Source organism: Typopeltis vanoorti, chromosome 3 (genome assembly GCF_054136105.1).
Source record: "Typopeltis vanoorti isolate ZY-2024b chromosome 3, IOZ_Tvanoo_1.0, whole genome shotgun sequence".
Taxonomy (NCBI): domain Eukaryota; kingdom Metazoa; phylum Arthropoda; class Arachnida; order Uropygi; family Thelyphonidae; genus Typopeltis; species Typopeltis vanoorti.
The window spans coordinates 85,217,690-85,230,866 of record NC_143551.1 but is presented as its reverse complement, the minus strand read 5'-3'; the positions used below and the strand labels follow the sequence as shown (position 1 = coordinate 85,230,866).

At 36.2% G+C, this 13,177-nt stretch overlaps 1 protein-coding gene across 1 annotated transcript in view; it reads right to left on the bottom strand.

Moving 5' to 3' along the window:
- Nucleotides 1-2,533: 2,533 nt before the first annotated feature.
- LOC150108343 (ataxin-10) overlaps nt 2,534-13,177 on the bottom strand; it is a 173,154-nt gene continuing 162,510 nt past the window's right edge. Inside the window, exon 11 of the mRNA XM_090390449.1 lies at nt 2,534-2,845. Within this exon, the coding sequence (XP_090246575.1) occupies nt 2,661-2,845 (185 nt within the window). The 3' untranslated portion in view covers nt 2,534-2,660. The remainder of the gene's footprint in view (nt 2,846-13,177) is intronic.

Here is a 13,177-nt window from a genome sequence, read left to right as displayed (position 1 = left end):
ACTTCGCGAAGTTCTTGAAACTCTGTAAGTATCCTAAACCAATCAGACAATATGAATTCTCCCAATTCAATCAGATTTATCGACGGTTCGTACCAGTAGCGAATATATGGTTCCATCATACCCTAAGACATTAAATGGGATTGACATCCAGCGACTGAGGAAGACAAGCCATCAAGATGAAGGAACTCATGTTCCCCTATTTTGGCACTATATGTGCCTGATTCATCACATGCAGGGGTAAATGGTCAACAGGGATGGATGTATTTTATCGGCGATATTCAGATAGGCTGTACTATTCAACTTTCAAATCTGCAGTATCTTGCATTATTGCGATTAAGGCAATGGGTTCACGGATTAACATTAGTGTCGCCATGTCCTTATTCTTTCGCCTACGTGAAATAGCAGGAACCGGAATATTTTGGCACTATATGTGCCTGATTCATCACATGCAGGGGTAAATGGTCAACAGGGATGGATGTATTTTATCGGCGATATTCAGATAGGCTGTACTATTCAACTTTCAAATCTGCAGTATCTTGCATTATTGCGATTAAGGCAATGGGTTCACGGATTAACATTAGTGTCGCCATGTCCTTATTCTTTCGCCTACGTGAAATAGCAGGAACCGGAATTTACCTACCATACAACTTTTATTTACTCCTCTAGTGTCCAGTGTTAATGTTCCTCCATCCAGCTTAGTGTAGTTGCTTGTTTTTGCTGGAGACAGACAGTAGTGATCCCTGTCAATAGTTATGCCCCATTCTTGACGGCGTCCAACACACTGCGTACGCTCAGATATATATATATATATATATATATATATATATGCTCTTCATATCCCTTGATTATATCGGTCATTTGATCTATTTTAGAAGCCTATTGAACGCTAGGACACTATCGATAATTTGCCTTTCTAGCATCGGTCTCAGCTATATTCAGCCATATATCCATCCCGTTGGCTTGATGCTTTTTATCACACCATTCTCGGTATACTCCATTGTGTGGCACGGGGCCATGTAGCAGACAAAGGATTGCCGAGATACTCTTACCTGCCTATCTAGTTCTTGATTCTCACTCCCCCTTCAACGTGTAACGTTCGTTTATCAATATTTAATTAATATAAATCCCATTCGCTAGAGTAGTATCTATAATCGCGGTCCAAGGTAGGCTTTGGCTGCCATTACATGTGTTATGTATAGCTTGGGTTTGCTAACAATCGTTAGTTGCCTACTATAATAGATTCTATTTATTACACGGGAAGGCTGATTTTTATTTATTTTTTTTGGTACTGTGTGTGTGTGTGTGTATATATATATATATATAAACTGTGTTACAAAAACATCTTAGTGTTCAAATATCAACAAACTATTGTCCTTTGATCATGATCACAGTTAATACTCTATCGGATATGGCTTCTCCTGAATGTAGACAAACAGATAATTTGGCCCATTTCAATAACAAAAAAGTCATTTTCTATAATTCGCCTTTATTTTTAGGCTTATGTACTGACATAACATACAATTCAAAGTAGCATTATGACTACATCCGGTATTTCACAATGTCCCTTCCATTCAGCCAAGTGGCACTCATATCACAGTGAAAGCCAGTATACACGATACTGTAGTTGAGTGTGTGACGAACTTTTCATTCGAAGTTGTTGATCGACATATGCAAGGGAGATGTGATCCAAAGGACTTCGAAAACGGAAATAACAGTAGGATACCAGTTCAGGGGTGGCAGTATTCAGAAAACTGAAAATATTGTAGGCTGTTGCAGTCATTGGCGCACCCAGGGAAGGGGCCAAAGGGGTCCTTCCCCCCTCCAAGAAAAAGGAAAGAAAGACTAGAAAACCTAAAAGAAAAAGGGAAAAAGACTAGAAAAATTTCCAAAAATCTTTTCCTAATTAAAATTCATTTTTTTATTTATGTTGTGTCGTGTCTTCTATTTCTATACTAGTTATGTATTAGCTGTCACATAAGGTAGGAATACTCTTTGGCTCTAGGGAATCACGGCCGCTGTGAACGCAAGGCGAACGAAGTAGTGAAGTAGTGCTCGGGCGATACTTTGTTTGCCGAGCTGGGGCCAGAGATCACGGGTATCATGTATTGGCAACACTGCAGATACTCAGTCATAGGTCGTATGCAATGCGTAGTGTGTATTCTCAATTCATCTACTCAACTCCCCTCCCCCCCAAAAAATTAAATCATGAGTGCTCCTTTCCCCCAAGATTAAATCTTGAGTACTCGGCCCCCTCCAAGATTAAATTCTGAGTGCGCCACTGTGCAGAGTGCTGTAGTTAAGGTGTTCTAAGAATGGGAGAATACCGACAGAACAACAGCTGTCGGCGTCCAAGCCTCATCGATGGCTCATGTGAAAGTAGGCTGTCCCCGCCTTGCACAAGTTGTAAAGAACTTGTTCTGCAGAATATAACTCAGGTAATTTCCAATGTAGATGGAGGTCAGTAAGTGTAATCAGTTTAAGGTTGAAAGACGACGTTTTCTTTAAATTAAGATACTGGACAGAGAAAACACAATTACCAAAATTATTTTATTTTTTGAAATTCCAAGTTAACATAAATAGTTATAAGAGTTTTTATCGCTGCATTATATACATGAAACAGTGGTTTCCTTTATTCAATACAAAAAATAACATTGCATGGACTAATTCTTAGTCTTGCATTTCAGAGTTATACAACCATTTCTGTCTTCAACGGCAAGACCTAATTCGGCGAGAAGAGGTGAATTGACTAGATCGCCAGTTACGGATATGCTTGCAACAACAGCCTGGTTTTCAGGATTTTTGTCTAATAGGTTCCTTATAGCTAGAATACACCACTGTATGATGACTATGTGTATATCAAGGAATATATACACACATCTAAAGGATAACGGTTAAAAAGTAATAAATAAATAAATAATATATATATATCATACACACAGCAACATAAAGTCAGGGTAATATAAGCAAAGTTTTTTTTTTCCCCAAGAGTTTTCATTTATAAACTTCGTTTTTTTTTTTTTTTTTTTTTTTTCCCTCTGAGGGGAGGAATGGATCCGCAGTAAAAATGTTCAAGCATACAGAATACGATATTTCAAAGCCTAAACACTGGCAATAATGAATTATGCTTTCGTTAAACTTATTAATAATCAAAATATATTCTGAGTGAACAGTTTAATAGGTATACCTATCCAGTAACGAATAGGCCAGTACTCGGTGTAAAGTCGATCGAGCCAATAATATATAGTCAAGTCACCCCCATGTTTCAAAACTTTTTCTGAATGATTTGTGTTTTGTAATAATATAATATAATATTGATGGAAATAACCATTACCAGATAGAAATTGTGAGCATGAAAAGATGTACTTGTCAGCAAATATGTTCCGGTAGCCTCGAGCAGTACTGCTCCTGGAGGGATTGGCATCTAAGATAAATTATCATGCCATAATCAAGTCGTAACATCGTCGTGATGGTTTCCTTGAATGAAAAAAAAGCAAGACACTGGAAATAATGTTCGCACGTGAATCGCCAGTTTCAGTGATAATTATTGTTTTTCTCACTTGAAAATAAGTTTTAACAATTGGACGGATTTTGCGGCAGTTTTTCCCAGTCGAAGTGATCGGTTTTTTGAAATCGAAAAGAACACAACACACAATCTCATTAATACAAGGTATTACTTCCCAATACACGCTAGAACTATGTAATAAATGGCGAATGTCATAGCAGATTTTACTATACCTAAAGCGAAGGAGCATTGTATTAATTACAGAAATGTCATATGGCAGTCAGTAAGGAATATTTTTCGACCCCACTTCATATGCAGAAGAAATTGAATGACAAGAACAATAACTCGTTGACTCATCTCTCTTTCGTTTTTGTCCCACTGTCTAGTATGTACTGACACAAACATCTCCGTGGAAAGTGATTGCAAAATTATATTTCTGGGATTAGTTCAAATTAACACGGACAATTTTACGTTATTTTTTTTATTGCGAATTTAAAGCATTTCAAGACAGTAGATAGTGTTCACTTTAATAAGCATATTTTGCTTAACAAAGATTATAATAATATTTCATCAGGTATATTCTTTTCATAAGACACTTCTGTTTTATTATTACAAACCAGTACGTTTCACAGTATGACCAACTTTGATATAAAAGGCCACACCATGCAATCTGAATATTTGGTGTTTAGAGTTTAAGCGGCTATTCTCCCTTTTTTAGCTTAAAAACTCTTCTGAGTTCTCGCATCCTAGATTCTAACCGGATTATTCTAAGCAAAGAGCGTGTCGTTCTTCCATTCAATTTTGCTGCTTCCATGTGCACTAGGGAAGCATCAGAAATGAATCAGATTACATGGAATTACAACCGTTATGAGGACTTAACTTCTGATTCCAATAAATGGTGCTTAATGGAAATAACCATTTCGTAAAGAAACTGTATTTCGCACACAAAATGTGTAGTATATAAAATGTACCCCCCCCCCCCAAAAAAATGAACTAGGGAGAAAGGAGTACAGTACTGAAACAAAAATATTTTTCAAGAATTAAAACACGGCTTTAGTATGTACTACCTTATAAACTAATATTTTCACTTAAGAATGTTACACCTATTGATCTACTGCAAAGCACCGACAGTCATTATATGTGATAAAAAAAAAAGCAGAACTCATTAAACGCAATACATTTTGAACTACAAATCCCGTTAGAAGAAATGTGCTATGAAGTGTTAATTTGTGAAATGTGAATTCTTTAAAGTACGCCCTGTTTTCCAGCACCTCTGTTATTTGCCGCTGTCCAAGGGCGCTGAATCCACCCAAAATAAGAAAGAAAGTTGGGTGGGCGATGTGAGAAACCTAGAGAGTAATAGTAGCGCACCGCCTTCTTTAGGAATGCAAAGAAACCTGTGTACATCTGCTTACATTTCATAAGCAGAGGTACACAGCTTTCTCATCAATCTTTGCCATCCTCCGCTATGATGCATAGTTGATTTCCTTGCTAACGTTCCTTTCAAATTCCATCAGGCAACAACGCACCACTAAAATCCTACTGAGATCTATAGATATCAATAGGATTTTAATGGTAAAAGAATAGGAACAAGTTAACCCTACTCGCACTAGTCACATTTTGTAATGCTAATAATATAAAGCACCGTTTTGATGCTAATAAGAGAGTGCATACTTGTTAAATCCAACAAGTATCAATTTAAATAACTGTAATACTTAACATGAGGGTACATGAACACTAAAACGAATATCATTATCGATATCTGAATTATAAACAATACCACAACAATAATTTAACCATTGCAGCTAAGAAATGTGTGTGTGTGTATGTATGTATATATATATATATATATATATATATATATATATATATACACACACACACACACACACACACAGCTCCCAAATCAGTGCAGCTGGTCCGGAATACTTTTTGCTACTAGTAAAATAGCTGCGAGAAGAGGAACTGACGGAGTTTGAAAGAGGCGCAGGTTGCCATGTTGCAGTCCTATCTGTATCTGTTCGGCAAACTGTTGACAAATTGGGCCATCCCAGGTCAACAATCAGCGAAACCATACTGAAATGGAACGGAGGGAGTCAACTGCAAGTGCTACTCGCGATGGACGACTCACCACACTCATTGAACGTGATCATAGGCTGTTACGAAGGATAATATGTAAAAATCGACATTCGCCGGCCGATACGTTGAATGTGGAGTTCTAGGCATTCGATTGGAACACGAATCTGCACAAGAACATTCAGAACAGAAGCTCACAACATGGGTTTCCATGGTAGGATATACAAGTCCCACATTACTCAAACTAACATGCAGTGTCGTCTTATCTACCGAGCAAATGCCCGGTGAACGTCTTATCAGAATGCATAATCCCCCCCACAACTATAAAAATACGGAGGTGGCAGTGTGATCCTGTTCGTGGCATTTCTACGGAAATGACCATTTCAAATAATTATAATACCAGATAAAAACTCACGTATATATTTTATTAACGTAGAATTTCTGCCTAAGTATCATAGGCATCTTTCAGTACAAGAACACGTGAAGGCAACTGAACATTAACAGACAATTCTAAAAAAGCGTCGTCTAAGTAGCTAATATAAGGTAACTAAAAAGGTCAGTAAATTTCCTAACTTATTAAAAACAAAAACATATATATTTAGACAAAATAAAGTTAGGAAAGATTAGCGGATTTAAAAAGTACTACTCAACAACAAAATCCCCGTAGTTTTTTGTTGTTATCACGCGCATAAAACTAATAGGTGAACAACAGTGACTCATCAACAATTTGGTTTGAAAAATATCCTAGGCAATCTTTTCGCAGCAGACGTTTAATAGCTTGGGGCATTCGGTGAAATTAATGGACACGAACTGTTAGGCGGGCTACTATATTATGACAATAACTTAATATGATTTTGATGTTTTTAGTTTTCATTAATAATACTGTTCATTCTTCATATTTAATCCATTAGTGACAGTGATTCCCATGAAAATACTTATTTTAAATGACTTCATAATATTTATTATCTTTACTAGATTTTTCTCTTAGTAGTCACTTCATTACGGGGGAAGATCCATGCATAATTTTATTTATTATTATTTTTGTTTACCGAGGGAAACAAACAGCTGTTGGCAGACTAGTCTTCGACAAGTGATTTCATGATAAAAATCGTAACGGCTTACTTGGAGAAAAGCACAATTTTTGTAAACGATGAAAATTTAAGCTTTACAATTTCCAATGATAAAACAGGTCGTCTTTAATCGGTGGCCTGCATTGAGGGAACCATGTCGTTGTCTATAATTACAGTAAAGAAGGTTGAGTGACTATCACGCAGCAGATGGGAACACGGTAGGCCGCTGCTCTCAATTAACCCATAAATTATCAAAGCAATTTAGTCATAAAATTGTAATTACCTTTACATTCTGTTCCTGTCGAAATCGAGCAGAGTGTATGTGGAATATGAATAGTGGATAACAAATGAAACGACGCTCAATGCTCCGGGCACGGGGATTAAGGAATGCACTTGCCGGCCTAGTTGGCAGAGTGGTTAGCTTACCTGCTCTCCAACCAACAAGTCGTGGTTTCGAATCCCATGGATGTTTGAGATTGTCTTTAGGTGGGAGATGAATCTCATCGACCGGTATGAGACCATCGCCCCGCTTACTGGAAGCCTGAAGTGGCTGAACAAAGTTCCATGTTTGGTCTCTAGAGCAGGACTTCCAGACCATGTAAAAATAAATAAAAAAAAATGACAAAAATGGGGGAAAAAATCCTTACCCACCCATGGTACGAATGTACTGTAGGTTGAATAATAACCTTTCGTGGGTGGTAATCACATAAAAAAAAAGAAAAAAAGAGCACAACTTACCTCTGTAATAGTAAAGTTATATGGACTTACTAAGATTTGGACTGTCTCAGGATGATTTTAAGATGTTCTACATGCACTGCGGTGCACACTGGCAACATGGAGGATTTACAAGAGGATTTCTCGAATCTGCAAGGTCTGAAGTTAGACACTGCAAGATATTGTTGGGGGCTTAGGTCTTTTCTAGTTCCACATGTGAAACCATTGTATGTAGCACTGTTTTCAGTGCAAAGTTAGGAAAAAAAAAAAAAGCTTTCGATGGCTAGTAACCCACGGACGATAGCCACAATATCAAACTATGGATGAAGAATGTATTAATAAAGTAGAAAAACTAATTGTCCGATTATTATGGAAAAAAAAAGTATAAGTTTCATTTCTTTTTTATCCGAACAATATAGTTCTATCAATTCCCAGTGCTATTCTTTCTAAAATAATGATCATTATTTTAGATGCAAAAGATTCAATCTAATAATTTGTACACTCAATGGGCAAATTATTAGAGACATCTCCATGCTAAATGTAATCCATCGGTAACATGCAATCAACATGTGACAAGCACAGAGATGGACTAATAAGAGTATCTCTGAAACCATTGCCCTGCTGGGTCACTGCATGCCACAGTGTCTTAAAGCTACTTTCTTACCCAATCTAATAATTAACTATCCAGGCCATTTGTCAATTTAAATCTTAGTTTACAATGTGGCAATCAATCTTTGCAAGGGCCAGAAATATCACAATATATGTTATTTACTTGGAGAATGGTGAACGAGTGGAATGGACTGCCAGAGGTAGTTGTGAGCACCCCAACAGTGAATAGGTTTAAGGAGATGTATGATAGGTATTGTGCTAATGGATAGATTGGGTCTCCTGCAATGCAAATGAGGGTGAAGTGGAGTGCCCCAGCACTCTGCATTAGGACCACTGCTCTTTAATTTGTACACTAATGATATAGTAAAAGATTTGAAGGGGAATATTCAGTTGTTTGCCGATGATGCGAAAATAGGGAAGGCAATAGTTGATAAAGGTGACGTAGATATCTTACAGGATGATTTAAATGCACTTCAGGATGAAAAGTTTACATACTATGTATCACACTGATGAGGCTAGAGATCTGGAGGTGATGGTGGATACAGATTTGAAATTCAGAGGACAAATTGCAAGAGTTAGCAAAATAGCTCAGAGGCTTACCTGGATGCTGAAGATCACAGTTACAAGTAAAGATAGGGAGGTTATTATCCCTCTTTATAAGACCTATAATTCAGCTAAATGTTGACTACTGTGCACAGATTTGGTCATCTGCATTTCTTGGGGGATTGGGAGATGAGTAACTAAGAAGCTCGTGATAGGTCTGTGGAATGTTCCCTATCAGGATAGATCAAGGGTGTGTGGGTTGCAGAGTTTAGCTGACAGGCAGAGGAGAGGGGATATGATATGAACTTATAAGTTACTAAAGGAATACTGTAAGATTGAGAGAAGACATTTCTCAATATATGGGGGAACAGGGGGAAAACAAGGGGTCACATTTGGAAACTGTCTAAGGGTGTGGTTACTAAGGGCGTACATACTAGGTTCTTTATTTGGAGAGTGGAGAATGAGTGGAATGGATTTCCAGAGGCGGTTATGAGTACTCCAACAGTGAATAGGTTTAAGGAGATGTATAATACGAGTAGGTATTGTGCTAATGGATAGAGTGGGTAGCTGGAAATGAATCTTTTGGAGTTGTCATATAAATAATAATAATAATAATAATAATAATGTTGTTTTCCTTTGTTCACCTTATTATAAAGCAACTAGATTAATAAAAACAACTTTATCCTGGCAAAACCCTGTCTAGTCTCCATACAGAACTTTCTCATGGACAATGGTTATCAATTCACAATCTTACATCTAAGAAAGGGGGTTCCCAAACAGAAGTCTGCAAAAAATTTTCATGTAGCCTGCAAAGTGAAAAAATCCATTATATAAAACAACACAGTGAATATTGTTTCCATTTTGTCCTTCTTACACTGATCTCCAAGAAACATCGTAAAGGCAAAACTGCTAGCAGCACAGGAGGTGAAGTTCTTAATAACTGTTTCAGTTATTTTATTTCTAATCTTTATTTACAACTGCCCATATCAATCCCATGTTGAAATGTAGACGGTACTATATGATAAGGATAATATTTGTCAAACAAATTAAAGTTCTTCCTTTCTATCTGTTGAGTTCTATGGTATTATTTTCTGAGTTGTTATACTGAGGTAAGTTCAATGAGAAAACATCACTGAACTATCTTAAAGTTCCCTATAAGTACTGCTTTATACTGATTACTAAAACATAACCAGAATTTCTCCTTCCTTCAGCCATCTTTGAGTGATACAAGAATTCTAAATTTTACAAGACCATCCACTCCCTCAACACACACATGCACATAACAGATTCATCCAAAAGGAGTTGGGATTTACACTTGCTCCTGTGTCTGCTCTGTTTATGCTAGTCTCAGCATGTTCATATCTGGGAACATGTCTATACCTTTCAAACATATGCAACTTAATGTTAATTTTCTGCATACATTTTTGCCAGTTAGTTGATTTTGCTCAGAAAAACTATATGTATATTGTTCATATATTTTTCTAATTTCTAGTACCTTATAAATATTTCTGTGTGTGTCTCAACTATCTAAACAGCTTTTGGGCATGTCAGAAGCAAGAAGTCATGAACACACAATGGAACACACACACACACACGGTGTCCAAGTCCTGACCTTACAACCAAAATGAATCTCTCTTATAAAATGCTATTTGTTGTTTTGTTCTCCATTAATGTGGAAAGTACTGAAACACTATTTATATAATAAACTGTTATTTTGTTAACAAACGTATTATGAACTGCAGAAGTCTAAACATGTGCAATATCCAAATTTACCATCAAGTCAATACAAAGATTACTGGGAATGTGGAGATGAAAATGAAAGTAATGGATCGCAAAATGTAATGTGTACTCCACATTTTGAATCATTTGATTGATGCATGTTCGCTAATATTCAAAACAAAAGTTCACCAATATTTCCAGAATATCTGAGTGAATTTATCTATGGTCACAAGCTGTTAAAATAAAAAAAATAATAATAAATAAATAAATAAATAAAATAAAATAATAATAATATCTTGATTTTTTGACTTTAGATGGAAACATTAGAATGTTCTCAAAAAAAAAGGCACTATAATATTTTTTCTCCAAGCATCAAAAATACATTTTTATTTTTCTTCCCTCAAAGTAAATTTACTATACTTTAATATGTCCCGAAACGGAATTACCGTACATGTTGGCATATAATACAATAGTTGAAGTTATAAAAACAATTGCTGAAACATGAGATCATATACTTCAGGTATAAAATCTGAACCTTTGAATTTAGCAATGGAAAACATCATCAAGCAATCATCTAGCTCCTACTATAGTAACATATTGTGTAGTAGTGTTATGTTAGAATGCATGTACTGTGTTCTAATAAGCTTTTGCTTTTATATTATGTTAATTAAAATATTAATATACTGATATTAGTATATTAATATATTTTGTATACAAATATAATCATTAGAACAAGCACTGCATGCTTATCCTAATGATTCTGCATATGCATTCTGACACTGCTTTCTTCAAACACCCCTTAACCACCTCCCATGCACCACCAACATCTCTTCCCCCCACTCCAAATTCTTATGCCATGGAACTACTGAAAGGTGACTTTTCATCTTGTCATTATCACCTGTTGTGATAATGACAAGATGAGGTAATTCCAGTTATACCCCTTCATAACAGAAAATCCTGTATGTCTTGCAATTTTCCAGGTGAAGACTATATGATCACTTTCTCCAAGTGGAGGCAGCATAGCTAGATTGGTTATTGTTAAATTCTCTGATGCTATGATCAGCTCCAACACTCTCACACTTCATGTTCCCTCCCTTATATGTTATTTCATTGAAATATTAATCAGACCTCACTAGCATGATCACATGAATTATAACTGAAACTGAAGAATAGAGGCCTACAGAAAAAAAAAAAAATAATTTTTTACTATAATCCAGGGAGTATAATAGAGAATGTAGATGATATACACTAGCAAATTAGCATGATGAGTGCTAGTTGAGCAATTATTATGGGGAATTTCAACTATGGAGACATGGATTGGGAAGAGGAAAGGTCACAAGGGGAATGAAATGTAATTTATACATCTCTTGAGAAATAACTATCTCAACATATAAGAGAGGAGACATGAAGTATGGGAGTGCTGGCTGATCATAGCATCAGAGAACTTAACAATAACCAATCTAGCAATGCTACTGCCACTTGGGTAAAGGGATCATATATTCTTCACCTGGAGATAGCAAGACATGCAGGATTTTCTGTTATGAAGGGATATAAGTGGAATTACAAGGCAGGTGATTATGACAAGATGAAAAGTCACCTTTCAGCAGTGCTATGGTGTAAGAATTTGAAGGGGGGGGAGGAGATGTTGATGGTGCATGGGAGGTGGCCAAGTGGTGTTTGAAGAAAGCAGTGTCAGAATGTATACCCAAAATCAGAAGGATAAATCAGGTAAGAGTTAAATGGATAGATGAACAGCTTCATTAAACAGGAGTTGTACTCAAAGAAAAAGTTGTGGAGGAATTATAAAGAAAAGAGTGATCAGCATGCCCATGAGCAGTATAAGGCACAGGCAAGAAGGGTCACCTGAATGGTAAGGAAGGCCAAAGCTAATTATGAAATAAAGCTATCTGATGAGGCCAAAAGAAATCCTAAAGAGTTCTTTTGCTATATAGCAAGTAAAAGGAGGAATGCCTATGGAAGAATGACTTTAAAAAGTGCTGATGGTGGGGAGATAAATCAAGTAGTTGAATTATGAGTGAGCATTTTGCAAGGATTTTGCAACATCACCATCTAGGTGGTGATGTTGCAACACCAGATGTGACATTGATGGGAGAATAGAAGTTAAAGAAATAAAGATATTTAGAATATTGAAGAACTTCAACATGAACACAGCCATGGGATTAGATGATATATCAGCCCATATATTACGAAGATGTGCAAAGGTTTTATCAGCTCTAACAAAGCTGTTTAATTTAAGTCTCAGTACTAGGAAGGTGCCAATGGAGTGGAAAGAGGTCAAAATAGACCCATTGCATAAAGGATGCTTCAAGACAGAAGTAGCAAATTATAGGCCAATCAGTATCCCAGGAGTGGTGGTTAAGGTATTGGAGAAATTGGTGAAAGACAGAATTCAAGACTGGGTGGATAGGAATATGATATTCTATAAGGGACATGGTTTTGTAAAGGGCAGGTGTTGCCATAGTAATTTGCTTACATTTTATAATAAAGTGACAATGGAGTTGGACAAAGGAAATAGTTACCCAGTGATAATGCACGACTTTGCAAAGACATTTTTGATAGAGCATTCCACACAGAACTCTGTTGCATAAATTGGAGCAAATAAGGATGGATATGAATCTGGTGATTTGGATTAGAGGGCAGATATCAAAGAATGGTTTAAGGAGGAGTTGAATCCAGGAGATGGTAAGTGACCAGTTACTTTGAAATTTTAAATATGATTGGTGATGATCTGAGTATAATAATACTACAATTCAAAGTATTTTAACTTATCAGTATTAACCCCCCTCTTTTTTTTGTTATTTTCTTTCCTTTTTTTTTTTTTTTTTCAGCAGTCAATGAAAAGATAAGCTGAGTGCACTTAGGAAGCAGGAATAGACTTTCACTAATATTTCTGTTAATATCAATGGGATTAACAATTTTATAG